At 37.6% G+C, this 12,660-nt stretch overlaps 1 protein-coding gene across 1 annotated transcript; it reads left to right on the forward strand.

Moving 5' to 3' along the window:
* Positions 1-4: 4 nt before the first annotated feature.
* On the forward strand, positions 5-12,348 carry RAB21 (RAB21, member RAS oncogene family; the record flags this gene model as incomplete). The annotated part of the gene is made up of 7 exons (XM_010144275.1): positions 5-19; positions 6,882-6,941; positions 7,130-7,237; positions 8,823-8,886; positions 9,677-9,731; positions 10,153-10,241; positions 11,222-12,348. Coding segments are annotated over 7 exons (531 nt in total), but the record flags the coding sequence as incomplete, so codon positions are not given.
* Positions 12,349-12,660: the final 312 nt, after the last annotated feature.

Here is a 12,660-nt window from a genome sequence, read left to right on the forward strand (position 1 = left end):
GCACATCACCACCTTGCAGGTGCGGGCCGCGCTGGGGACGGGCGGGGAGCCCCTGCCCGGAGCTGCTGGGCCGGAGGAGGGCGGGGCGGGCGGTCCGCTGCTGTTCTCTTCCCTTGCGCACCTTCTAGCATAGCTGTGCGGTGCAACGCGCCCCTGTGGCAGTTACGGGCCTGCCCCTTCCGCCCTGCTGCTCGTGGAATATTGCTCCGTAAACCCGTACTGGGGTTTTGGTGCTTGACGTCTTGTTTACCGTGTAACGATGGCTGGAGTGACCAGTGCTGCTCTTTAAATGGTGGCTGTCCCCTGACCAGTTTGCTGGAAGCTAATTTTCTGGTTCTTTTTATGCCTCAGACTTAAGCTTTCAGTACTTAAAGGCCTTGTTTCTTTCCATTTACTTTCCACTAACTGCTCGTTTTTTCCGCTTACGTATGAATGTCTTCATTTGACTCTTAGGAAGTATGATTTGGAAGTAATGTTATTGTAATCATTGGTAGTTGACTGATGACTAAGTGTTTCATATGTGCTTCATTCCTATTAGGATTTGAGAAATGAGGAAGAACTATAACTAATACTTGAACTACCTAAATACTGCTGTTTGAAGAGAACATCTTCACAAAATGGTTTATGAGATTAAGGCTTATGATTTAACAACAAAGATTCTTAAGGCTTACTTACTTGTCACGTTATTTTCCTGAATTTTGGCCTGATTCTGTCTCCTGATTTACAAAGGACTAAAAAGTGATGTTCCTCTTACGAAATGTGACAGGGTGTCTGCTTGAAAGGAATGTTTTTTCATTACCTACCAGTGCTGAATGGCATGTACACCATGGTATGAAATAAAACGCTCATATCGTGCGTGGTCTTTGAAAACATGTTTTAGACTTTGAGTTGTAGATTTTATGTTAAGTCTTTTGGGTTATCTCTGCTTGCTTAGCAGTTTATACGCAGTTAAACACATTTGTACAGCATCTTTCTTAGCAGTTGTGAGCTGTGAAAGTGTGGGTTTAGCACTCTATACTTTTTTAATGCGTGCACTCTTCATACTTTTTTTGGTAAATTAAGAAACAAAGTCTGCTGCCATGTGGGTCGCTGGTGGGATTTGAATTACTTTTGAAGTTCTGTGAAGTGCAGAATTAATATTAGATGGTGCCAAAAAAGAGCCTCAGGGTGGTGGAGCACTATTCCTGCACTCAGGGGAAGATTCATGCGGGCTGGATATCTTGGAAGTATTTAATAGTGAAACTTCCCCTTTAAAGCACAGAAATGTTAGAGAGGCCCTAGAAGCAATACAGTGAATCTTTCATAAACAGATCCTCAATTGTTGCTTAATTTTGGCTATAAAGAGCTAAAAAGAACATGTTTTAAACTTTGTTACCCTGTGTTCATACTCTGCTTTTGGTAGGTGTGCTAGGCATGGTGTGGTATTTATGGCAAGCTGATTGTAGCCCTGATGGCCATAGAGGTAATCAATATTTGCTATGCCACAGAAACGGCTAGTAACTTGTAGGTGTCAGGGCTGCACCTGAAATGTGCATAGAGAAATCTATGCTGCATCTGAAATGTAGCATAGAGCAAACAAACAATAATTTGAAGTGCATCAGAATGATTGTGTGTAGCTGAATTATGATATCCCATGTAGAAGGGTTAGAGGTTAGTAGTTTGTCATTTGATGCAGCTTGGTGGATTTTCCACTATAGATTTAAAATTAGAAGCAAAAAGTGAGTTGGAATACAGAATTGGGTCACAAATGTCATAAAGTGGACCTTTACATTTTTCCAAAATGTTGACAGGAAAACATCTCATACTCTGGCTTGAGAGCTTTTGGTTTGACTGGAAGGTGTATGTGCTTGTAGAAGAGTGGAAGCACATGCTCGTACTTGATACTGAGATTTTGTTTCTCCACTGATTAGGTTCTGGTTGCTACCTGTATCTTTTAACTGACTGCACTGTGTTTCTCATTTGCTTTTCTGTTCTGAGCCTCCTTAGCTGCTTACGTCTTACTGATTCTAAAATGTCAGTTGAATCAATGTACATCATGTATGCTTGTCAGTTACTATCTTTATTATTCTTGTTTACATATATCTTACTGTTCTAGAAGGAAGTTTTAGTAAGTTCTTCCACTAGCAGATTAAAACATCCCTTAAATAAGATAAGGAGACACTCAGATATCTGGTTAAGCAATGAAGTGACATTTCTGCAAAACATCCTCCTTTTTTTTTTTTTTAAGATTAAAGGCTTAATCTGATAAGGTGGCTCTGTTTCATGGCATCAAAGTATTGCACCAAATTAATTTTGTTCTAATAAAGCCAAAATTAGATAAACGCTTAGCCCCTGATTCAGCAAAGGAACCACAGTGATGAATCATGTTAAAAGATCACCAGTTACTGAGAGAAGAGGCTCTCCATCCACAGTGATCTCTGACTTAATAAAAAAGAAAATAATGTGGTGCTTTATTCCAATACGATTGCAACAAAAAGGGTGATGAGACTGTTGCCTTCTCGAAACTTTATTTACTGATTTTGGCTGGTGCTTCTGTAGTGTGAGCCCATTGATGGGGAGAGCATAGGAAGTCTTTAAATTAGTGTGAATCTTTTTCTAATGTATATCTATGCTTTCCTATCTGATTTCTAACAGTTAAGTGTTGTTCTGTTGTGAAACTAACTTGTGTACACCCAAATAGGAGAGTTTCTTTTGTGCTAGTAACGCAAGGATTTTCATGAAAGGGAACTGTTTCTTTTCTCTCCTCGCTCTCTCCAGTAAATGCTAGCTAGAGGGAAATGGTGAACTGAAACTTCCTTTGAGGTAATGGGGCTGCTGGGATGTGTTGCTGTAGTTATGTTACTTTCAGATCATACATTTAATGTATGATATTGGTGACCTGCAAATTGAAATTAAGGTAGCCACCGATTCACAGAAAAAACGTTATTCCAGAATAATGTGGAAAAGCTGATGCAGGAAAGGTAAGGGTTTTTGCAAGCAATGAATACAATCACTAAGCTGATGCCAGGCTTGGTGGGACAGTTAGAATTGGTTCCAATACTAAACCTACTGTCAAACTGGTTTGTGGGTTCTTTGTTTTGTTTTAAATCTGGTAGACACTTTCTGTTAATTACTCAAGATAAATTTGATTATTACACAAAAGTTGTATACTAATCTCTCAGATGTGTGGAGGACTGTAAAATATCCAATCCAAAAGAGCCACTGATGTGCTGCTAATCATACTATACAGATCCTGATTGCTTTGCTGGACTTGCATAAGCTGGAAATCTGCCTTGGCTGTCTAAGATAGCTGAGGTGGTGGGGAGGACACAACGCAGGGCATTTCAGTGCTCCATGCATTGTTCATGTGCCTGGCTTGCCTCTTTTGAAGATGAAGCAGTCAAGGGGCAGGTGACATGTACCTGCTTTATTCAGTGACTTTCAAGAGAATCTTTTCCAGCTGGGTCTTCTGTGTGTTCTATGCAGGCTACTTTATCAGCTCCTAACAGGGCCTGATGGACATGTGAAACCAAACTCTTAGAAGGAAGATTTAAAAGAAAGAAATGTTTTTTCTAGAAGCACATAAAAGAGAATGGAATTTTAACTCTTATAATTGCATTATCCTTTTCTTCTAATTGTCTTAAGTATTCTTCAGAGCAGTCATAAGATACTAGAGTCAAAATACTAAAATTAGTAGCTTCAAAGAGCTGTCTGAGATTGCTTATCTTCGAATTAACTGTGGTCCTATATACTTACGGGGTTTTGAAAGTCCGAGCAAAAGTGGATTGTCATAGTAATGAAGATAATATGGAAAGTAGTTACTGGTTGTAAGTCAGGTCACAACTCAGGCTTAAATCCATTTGGTAAATTCTTGGAAGATAAGGAAAAAATGTTGAATCCTCTTACCCAATGCTGTCTAGACTGTACTGATTTCAGAGGCTTGGACACTCTTGGCAGGTGACTTTTTCCCTAAACTATCTCAAAACAGTAGTTAAGGCTCTTCCTTCCATGTTGAGTTCCCTCCAAGTTTCTAAAAATTGCTTAGATCCCGCTGTTCACCTGATAATTTTTTTGCATTCTAACCTCAGAATGAATGAAAAGTAGTAACCTTGCTCTTCCATGAGACAAATGGAACTTGAAAGGGGGGCGGGTGTGCGTGTGTTAAACGGTAGATATTAGGTGTTTTGTCTTGGGCATGTTTGCCACTGTGGCCGTAAAATGCACTTCAGAATTACCCATACCTATTAATTCCAGAACGGAGCCTGCTAACAGGGTTCTTAAGTATGTGAGCACAATGAAGAGCAGTGAAGCATTTAATCTGTAATAGAGTATTGACTGTTTCTTGCAGCATGTTCCCCAAGTCTTCTGCTCATTACTAACAGTGACTACTTCAAATACCAGGTTCCAGTCTTTTTTTTCAGGCAAGCTTTTTAGACAAACTTGCTTGTCATCAGGTCTCTGGTAATGGATATTGTCTCCCCTTTTTTTGGTTAAGGGTGTAAGACTTTAGGTAGACTGCAACTCAATTAGTACAAATCAAGTTTTAAAGCAGAGAGCAAGTATAATAGCCCAGTGCTAAATAGCCTTGCCACAGTCACCTATGATTTTTTCTGCAGGAGATCCTAGAAAGTCTTACTTGAATGTGTGAGTCTTCTAATAATTGGGTATGTAGGAAAGGAAATACTCTATTCTTGGTACTAAAAGACAGTATTGCTAGCAAAAGCTGTAGTGACCTGAAGGATTGGTGATACTTAAGCAAAACTTACCTATGGGGATAAGCTAACTTTAATATTTGTTCTGTCAGATAGTAAAGATATCTGCGCTATTAATTGGAACAATGTGTAAAGCCATAATGTTACAACTTATTGGATACTGAGTTCTGTGGGTTTTTAAAATACAAATCCTGTTTTTATGAAGGATTTTTCTGTCTTTTTGGTCCAGAAATGTGGTTCTTTAAATAGTTGTGAAATTCCTATCAACTGAGCAGATTTGATTCAGCGTTGTGACAAAAGCAAACAGTGCTCAGATGAGCTTTTCCTTTGAGATTTATAACAGAATATCAAGTACTGTAGTACAGCAGATCAATAAAATATTATCACATAAGCTTGATTTGTTGTGCCTAACCATACCTTCTTTTAATATGGCCCAAGTATTGGTGAATTAAAACTTCTGAAGTCACCTCTAAGCTTTCCACTTTTAAACTCTGAAAATTTTATATGAAGACTAGACACTAATCAGATAATCCTTAGGGACAGCTAGCTGAAAGCCATAAGCAATTTTATGCAGTTTTTTATTAAAAATTTAAAGATTTCCTGATGTTGAGCTGATTGTTACAAGTTGGCTAGAGCGTTAAATACTTTTAACATGCTGTCTGGAACTTTTTCTGAGGTTGACTTTTGCCACCTCACTGAAGAGGCAGCATTAATACTTTAGTTATGTTGCATACAGTGATCATAATGATTAATTTTTTGCTATCTGCTCTTGGAAAGTTTCTGAGCCTTTTCCTTTCCTCTGGTTTGTTTTCTTTCTATCTGTTCTGTTGATAAGACACTGTGGAAGGCTTTGGGGGAAGGTACAGTTTTACTTCGAAAAAGAAGAAAAGTTTCTTGAATCATCTCACCTTTGATCATACAGTTGCCAGTTTCGGTAGAGGGAGGTAGCTGAAGAGCAGGAGTTTTATGTAGTTAAGCAGCAAGGTGGTTCAAGCAGCTGGTCTGGCCCACTTTCCACATGCTTTAACTTGTAGTTCATTCGATGCTTATACAGAGAGTTCATGTTGAGCTGCTGCAGTCCAGCCTAAAGGAATCTGTGTTTAAGATGAATGTATCATAAGACAGGACTGAATACTTGTTGGTATCCAAGTGCAAGTGAAAGGAATACCGAGTATATTTTAAGGAAAAAGACAGAAGTTAACTCTTGGCAACTGAATTGTCTGATGTTACCCTGTTACTGCTAGTCTTCAGAACAGGGGGATCAGGTTCCTAATGTTTCAACTCCTTCAGACTCTGTTCTAGACTAGTAAACTTGTATTACATTTTATACCTATTTTTAGCCACTGAATTATACATTTTGTATTAGGGCTTTAGCTCCTAATTACCTCCAGTGATTCTGAAATTGTCATCCTTACATACTGCGGTGAAGGTGGTGGTGATTGGAAATGTGGATCATGCAGACTTGGAGAACAGACATAGTCTTGAGTTACTGAAATGAGACTACTTTTGCAATATGCTCTGGTCCTGTAAAATGCTTTCTTAAGTTAATATGTGGAATTTTTAGAGCAGCTTGTATACTTACTCTGTGGTTTTTCCTATCCTGCCACATGCTTTCCTTTTTTTATATTAGCTGAGAAGCATATCGCTGAGCTTTCAGGAACAGTGGACTGACTGCAGGAGAAAAAACAAAAAGGAAAAAGATACAGACAAGGAAACTTGCAGAGTACTAGTGTTTTGAGACTTTTAGCTATTAAACTATTTTATTTTGTTCTAATAGTTTACTAATAGTGAACTACTTTGCTAATTCCTGCAAATTAGTAATCTTGTTAGGCTGGTTCCTACCCAAACTTGATGTACTCTTGTGAAATGCTTCGAATTCAGCTTAGACTTATCAGCATTGTGAATTCAGGGTCTTTCCACACAACTCTTCTATCCTTCCTAAATCATTCAAAACAACAGTAAAAAATTGTAGTGAATGAGTGGCTTAAGCCAGATTTATTTAGAATAGACTCCTGGCAACTGTAGTGAAATGACTAACTGGCTTAGTATTGACTCAGCCTTCTGGTTTAAAGAGTACCTTCATCCACAAATCTGTCTTTTATTGATTGGACGTTTTTATTAGTAAATTGATCTGAAGTCAAATTACACATTTGTGTGTAAAACTTAACTCTAATCTGCTTTGCTTTTCAGGCATCTTTTCTTACAAAGAAGCTAAATATTGGTGGGAAAAGAGTAAACCTTGCAATTTGGGTATGTCTGCTTACCTATTTTCCTTCACCTGGCTAAATAGACTATTTTCCTGAAAAAATTACTTAAATTTCCTAGAATTCAAATATTTGTGAAGTACTTCTTAATAAAGTAAAATTTCAAAGTATTTGGAGTTTTTTGAAGTATTGTTTGCTTTGTCTTAAGTGCTAACAGGTGTGTTTTAAATGCAGGATACAGCTGGTCAAGAAAGATTTCATGCACTGGGGCCAATCTACTACAGGGATTCTAATGGCGCTATTCTAGTGTATGATATAACAGATGAAGACTCTTTTCAAAAGGTACTGGACAGATTTTTACCTCCATGCAAGATGTAAACTGATTGATAATCTGTGATATGAGTGTGTAAATGGGTATCTTCTGGAAGTATTTAGGACATATAGATGTGGTGCTGAGGGGCATGGTTTAGGGACCCTGGCAGTGCAGGGTGAATGGTTAGACTCGATCTTAAAGGTCTCTTGCAGTCAAAATGATTCTGTGATTCTGTTTTCAGCAATAGCAATATACATTGCATCTGCAAATTTAGATCATGTGTTAAAAGTATATACCTTGTTAGTATTCTTTTGAAGGCTGACTTTTTCAGTCTGCTATTGTGGGGTTGCTCAAAGAACACCAGAGAATTGGATGTATGAGTTACCTGTGGCAGGCTATAAACATAAACCGGTACTTTTGTGATAGTATGCAATACTGATCTTTGTATAAACCAAATTACTGACAGATATTAAATGACATGACCTTTTACACATCTGAGAACTCTGAATGAAAACATTTCTTCCTTGGTGATAATAGATATTTGGACTTCAAATTCTCATCAAAACCTGAAATTTGGCTAATTATTTTCTAGTGATATTAGTTGATCAGATGGGGTTTTTCCAGCCCTGTGTCAGATCAGTGCTATGATTCTATAGGATGTTCCAGCTGAAAACTGGTGACACTCTTTCCTAAGTGTGTTTGTCTCCAATTATCTTGTAGCAAAAGGACTTTTGTGTAGAGGAATAAAAAATTCTGGTTGTAGGGGCAAGGCTTGGGTCAGCAGCAACAGAAGTAGTAGAAAGGCATAGTGCCACAACAGCTTAAGGAACTTATATAGTCTGATGTAGGACAAGCACTTGTGTTAGCTAGTTAAGTTCTTGCCCCTCATCTGCAGAATTGTGATGACTTGTGAGTACTACTTGTGCCTTATTGTGCTGAGCCCTACTTAGGAAAATTCTGTGATATCAAAACACTTAAATTCTCAGAAAAAAGAAGGAAGGTTAATTTGCATAAGTTATTGCATGACTACCTCTGTGTCATGTATCCTAACTAATTCTAGGTTCTTGAAGTGAGTGCATCTCTTCACAACTTAAATTCCCTTGAAACAGCAGTCCCTAAGTCAATGTAGTGATCATACAAGCATGACAACAGAATTGATAACAGATACCTTACCATTAGCTGACTCGACACTCTTGTCCCATCTGTTCTCTCAGGAAACAAACATCTGTTATAATCTAACCTGAACAACTCAGTTCAGGTACCTCTACCTTTAAAGTACCATTTGTCATCTGTCAGTAAGTGCCCGTTGATAAAAGATCTCATGCCTGACCTAAAGTGGCCAATGCAGTGAACTTGTTCTTTGGAATGGGGCTAACACGAGTGTGGTGAGTTATATTTCTGGAGTAACTGAACCATTTTACCTAAGTCATTTGCTCTTAATTTCAACTGCAAACTAAACCTACTGAACAAGAGCCATGTGTAGTTATCTAAAGAATATTTTGTCCATCTGTGTTGGTCTAAACATGTTTGTTTCAAGTGAAATGGGTTGGTTCCGCAATGCCTAAGGTAGTAGTATATCAAATGAAAATAAACTTATGTCTATTCTTTTTGCAGGTAAAAAACTGGGTTAAGGAATTAAGGAAAATGTTGGGAAATGAAATCTGTTTATGTATAGTAGGTAAGTAATTTTTAACATGTGATTCTAATGACTGCATGAGAAATGTTTTATTTCATTAATGGCATCTTCCAAACACTGCTTTGACAGCTTGTACATGTGAAGAGGTAAAGATTATGTTAATTTGATATTTATAATTCAGCTGGAGCTAGAAGTTTCGGTAGGTCTTATTGAGGAAAATAAGAGTTAGATTTGAAAAATAAGCTGTTTAATGATATACTATGTCAGAAATGCATGGTAAGAGTGTTTAACAAAGAGAAGCATAAACCTCAAATGTGTATTATCTTTCTTGCAAGAAAGTACTCAAATGTTATGGTTTTTATTGTTCTCGGTGGCTTAGACTGGATGCTTGCCTGCTTTCATAATCAAGTGCTTAGGAGGTCTTAAAGCTTGGATATTTCGGTGCAAACAGAATGCAACAGAAATACTGGGTTTAGATTTAAAATTGGATCTAGCGATTAAAACACTTTCAGGAGGATAAAAAACTACCTCTGCAGCACAGATGAGCTGCTAATAAATTACAAAAGAGAAACAGAAGACAAACAGTGGCTTATGTGGAGATACTTAGCTATCCTGATCTCTCTATAGTAGAACTTCATCTTCATTGCCTGTAAATGCTTGAGTGAAAGAGGATTATTGAATCACATAGTTGTGCTCCAAACTGAGATCTGTGTAAGAGTCAGTCTTTACTGGGACAGCTTTTAGGAAAATGATGGGGACATGACTACATGACTGCTTTCTTCTGGGTATTTTTGGAGTACAAAGACTTGAAAGATTGTCTTGTTTTCAACAGGTAACAAAATAGACTTGGAAAAAGAGAGACACGTTTCAGTGCAAGAAGCAGAAATGTAAGTCACACCATTTATTAATATACACAGTCAGTGCAGAATTGTGCTGGTGTAATAAACTTGTGATGCTGTTAACAACTGGCAGGTGTAAACCAGCAGTGGCTAGCTGGCTGCTGTGAGTGTTCTGTTAGTATCCGAGGCCCAGAATGTCCCTACTAACCCAAGTGTAACTTAGGAGCTGTACATGATTAAAGTCAACATCTGCAATTTAAATGCACTTATAGGCATGACATTTTCTTTATCTAGAGCTTTCCAACAGTCATGATGGATTTAAGCATGAAATTTTCTTTTTACTTTAATTCAACACGTGTAGATTAACTCTGACTTGGAATAAAACCTCTTGTGATCATGTTTTTTTCATGTGAAGTGGCTTAGATTGAGTTCTTTATTGTACTAAAGTTCTATATCCGCATTCCTACAGGTATGCTGAATCTGTGGGAGCAAAACATTATCACACTTCAGCTAAACAGAACAAAGGAATTGAAGAACTGTTTCTTGACCTTTGTAAAAGTAGGTATTATCTAGTTTGGTGAAGAGCTCGTTCACAAAATGTTCTTAAAACCATATAGAAAAGCCTTCATGTGAACTATTACTAGGAACTGACTTCATCTGAGTCTTCCTCAAGCCATTTTGTATTGTAACACCTATGGAAGCCTGATGTGTGGATGCTTACAATATTGCAAATTCATGCTGTACACCAGAAATGTCATTTGTTGGAGCACCAACTGCTGTTTCATTCCACGTGTGTAAATAGTAACCTCAAATCAAACTTCGTATGATTGGTCTCACTATTGCTTGCTTCCAACCCTGTTTCAACTTCTTCCAAAAACCTTCTCAAATTATGTCAATTACAAATCATAAAATTGAAATTGTAATGATACAAATCTTACACAACAGTCTAAGCAACTGGTAAAGATCATGGAGTGTAGGATAAAAACGTTGTAACACAGGGAAGCTGTCCTATTTGTTCTGTTCTTGTGGTACAGGAACTTAAACAAAACTTCACCATCTGAAGAGTAGGTTGGGGTTTGGAGGGGAGGGGTCTTGTATATGTGTGGTGTATAGAGCGTCTTGTTTATTTTCTCTAACAGAAGGTTCTTGTTATGGGTGGGTACTTCACCATCTGAAGAGTAGGTTGGGGTTTGGAGGGGAGGGGTCTTGTATATGTGTGGTGTATAGAGCGTCTTGTTTATTTTCTCTAACAGAAGGTTCTTGTTATGGGTGGGTAAATCTAGCTTTTGAAGTCACCAACTCCAGAACATCCAAGCATTTAAGGTCTCCTTTAGTCAACAGGAGCTACTGGATGTTTGATACCTTGGAAAGCTTGTTCTTGCAGCTATACCATGTGTTACCCGAGTACTTCTGCATAGTAAATAGTAGAACCGGTCTTGCTGAACTTTATCTCTTTGCATGTAACTCATAGGTTAATATTTCAAAGTTTTGTGTAAAAATGCAGTGGAATGTCATCTAATACATTTCTTCCTTTACAGGAATGATAGAAACTGCTCAAGTGGATGAAAGAGCAAGAGGCAATGGTTCCAGTCAGTCGGGAATAGCAAGGCGAGGTGTACAGATCATTGATGATGAGCCACAAGTACAGAGCAGTGGAGGGTGTTGCTCTTCTGGATAATTATAGAACTGTGCATCACTGCCCTCTCAATATGAAGACTGCCATATTCCAAGTCACGCGATCTTTACCAATGGAGTAATAGAATTAACAGTATTTAAAAATAATCACATGTAACACTGCAGAGACCTTAAGTGCTAAACTAGTGGCGTCTGTGACTAGAGAATTGGCATTTTCTACAGTGGTTAACAAAGCAATTACCAATGGCCTTTTTACATATTTTTCTTTAACGAGGAATAATATGCATGTAGAAAAGACCTACTTAAAGGCTTCATTTATATTCTTTTAAATCAGATCATTATTTAATAACTTATATACATTGTTGGAATGGTATACGTTTTTGCAGCTCTTTGTATTTTGTGGTAGATTGAATTGTATCACTTCTAAAATGCAAATTGATTTTTTTTTTTTTAATTAGCAGATATCTGAAGTAATATTTTTGCAGGGCCTCCACAAGCCTGTATCTGTCAAATACTTTGATATATTCTGTTCACCCTATATGTCAAGCTGGTAAAATACATTGTAAATTACATATTAAATATTTTATCTGCTTTTACAATTGCAGGTGCAGAAATATGTACATCAGTCTTGTCAGTGATTGTGAAGTGAACAAGTCAGTGAAAGATGCAAGCTTATCATGTGTACTGTTGAATTGCTCATTCTATTCCCCCTACCTGAAAACAGCTTTTTTGGTACATTCATAGCTACAGCATTTTTGTAAGCCTTTTCTGGCAGGCAGCAGTATTTAGAGTATCCCCTTAGTGGGAAGAGAACGCTTCCTTAGACTGCTGTTTAACATTGAGGTGTTTGCCTCCCAGCTAAAACAGCTGGTGCATGCGTGTATCTTTGGCCTTTCAGAATATTCCCAGAAAGTCAAAGCAACTTTAGCCCTCATTTATCTGGTAGCCAGTAAACCAGATGCAAGGGAAACTCTTAAGCTGCATTAATACATTTGTGCCCCAAGACAGCATTATAAACTATTAATGAGAATTTTTTCCCCCCCTGTATTGCAGAGTGAAAAAATTAATTGGCATTAACTAGAACTGCTTCTGATTTGGAGTGATTAAATGGAAGATATAAAACTTGCCAGATGTAATTGTAATTTTGGGGATACTAGACAGAACTGAACTTAATCCTTACTTTCTCTTGTGAAGCATTTTGAAGCCCACTTAAGTTTTGGGAGGAGGATTTTCAGAAAAAGCGTATTGAACTACTATCACAAAGGAACACAAATGGTGGTAGTTAAAACTTCAAAATGTTTTGTGCTCTGACTTCTTTTTACTTAAGTTGTCTTGGTTGGAA

The sequence above is a fragment of the Buceros rhinoceros genome, unplaced genomic scaffold, assembly GCF_000710305.1.
Source record: "Buceros rhinoceros silvestris isolate BGI_N320 unplaced genomic scaffold, ASM71030v1 scaffold44090, whole genome shotgun sequence".
NCBI classification, from domain to species: Eukaryota; Metazoa; Chordata; class Aves; order Bucerotiformes; family Bucerotidae; genus Buceros; species Buceros rhinoceros.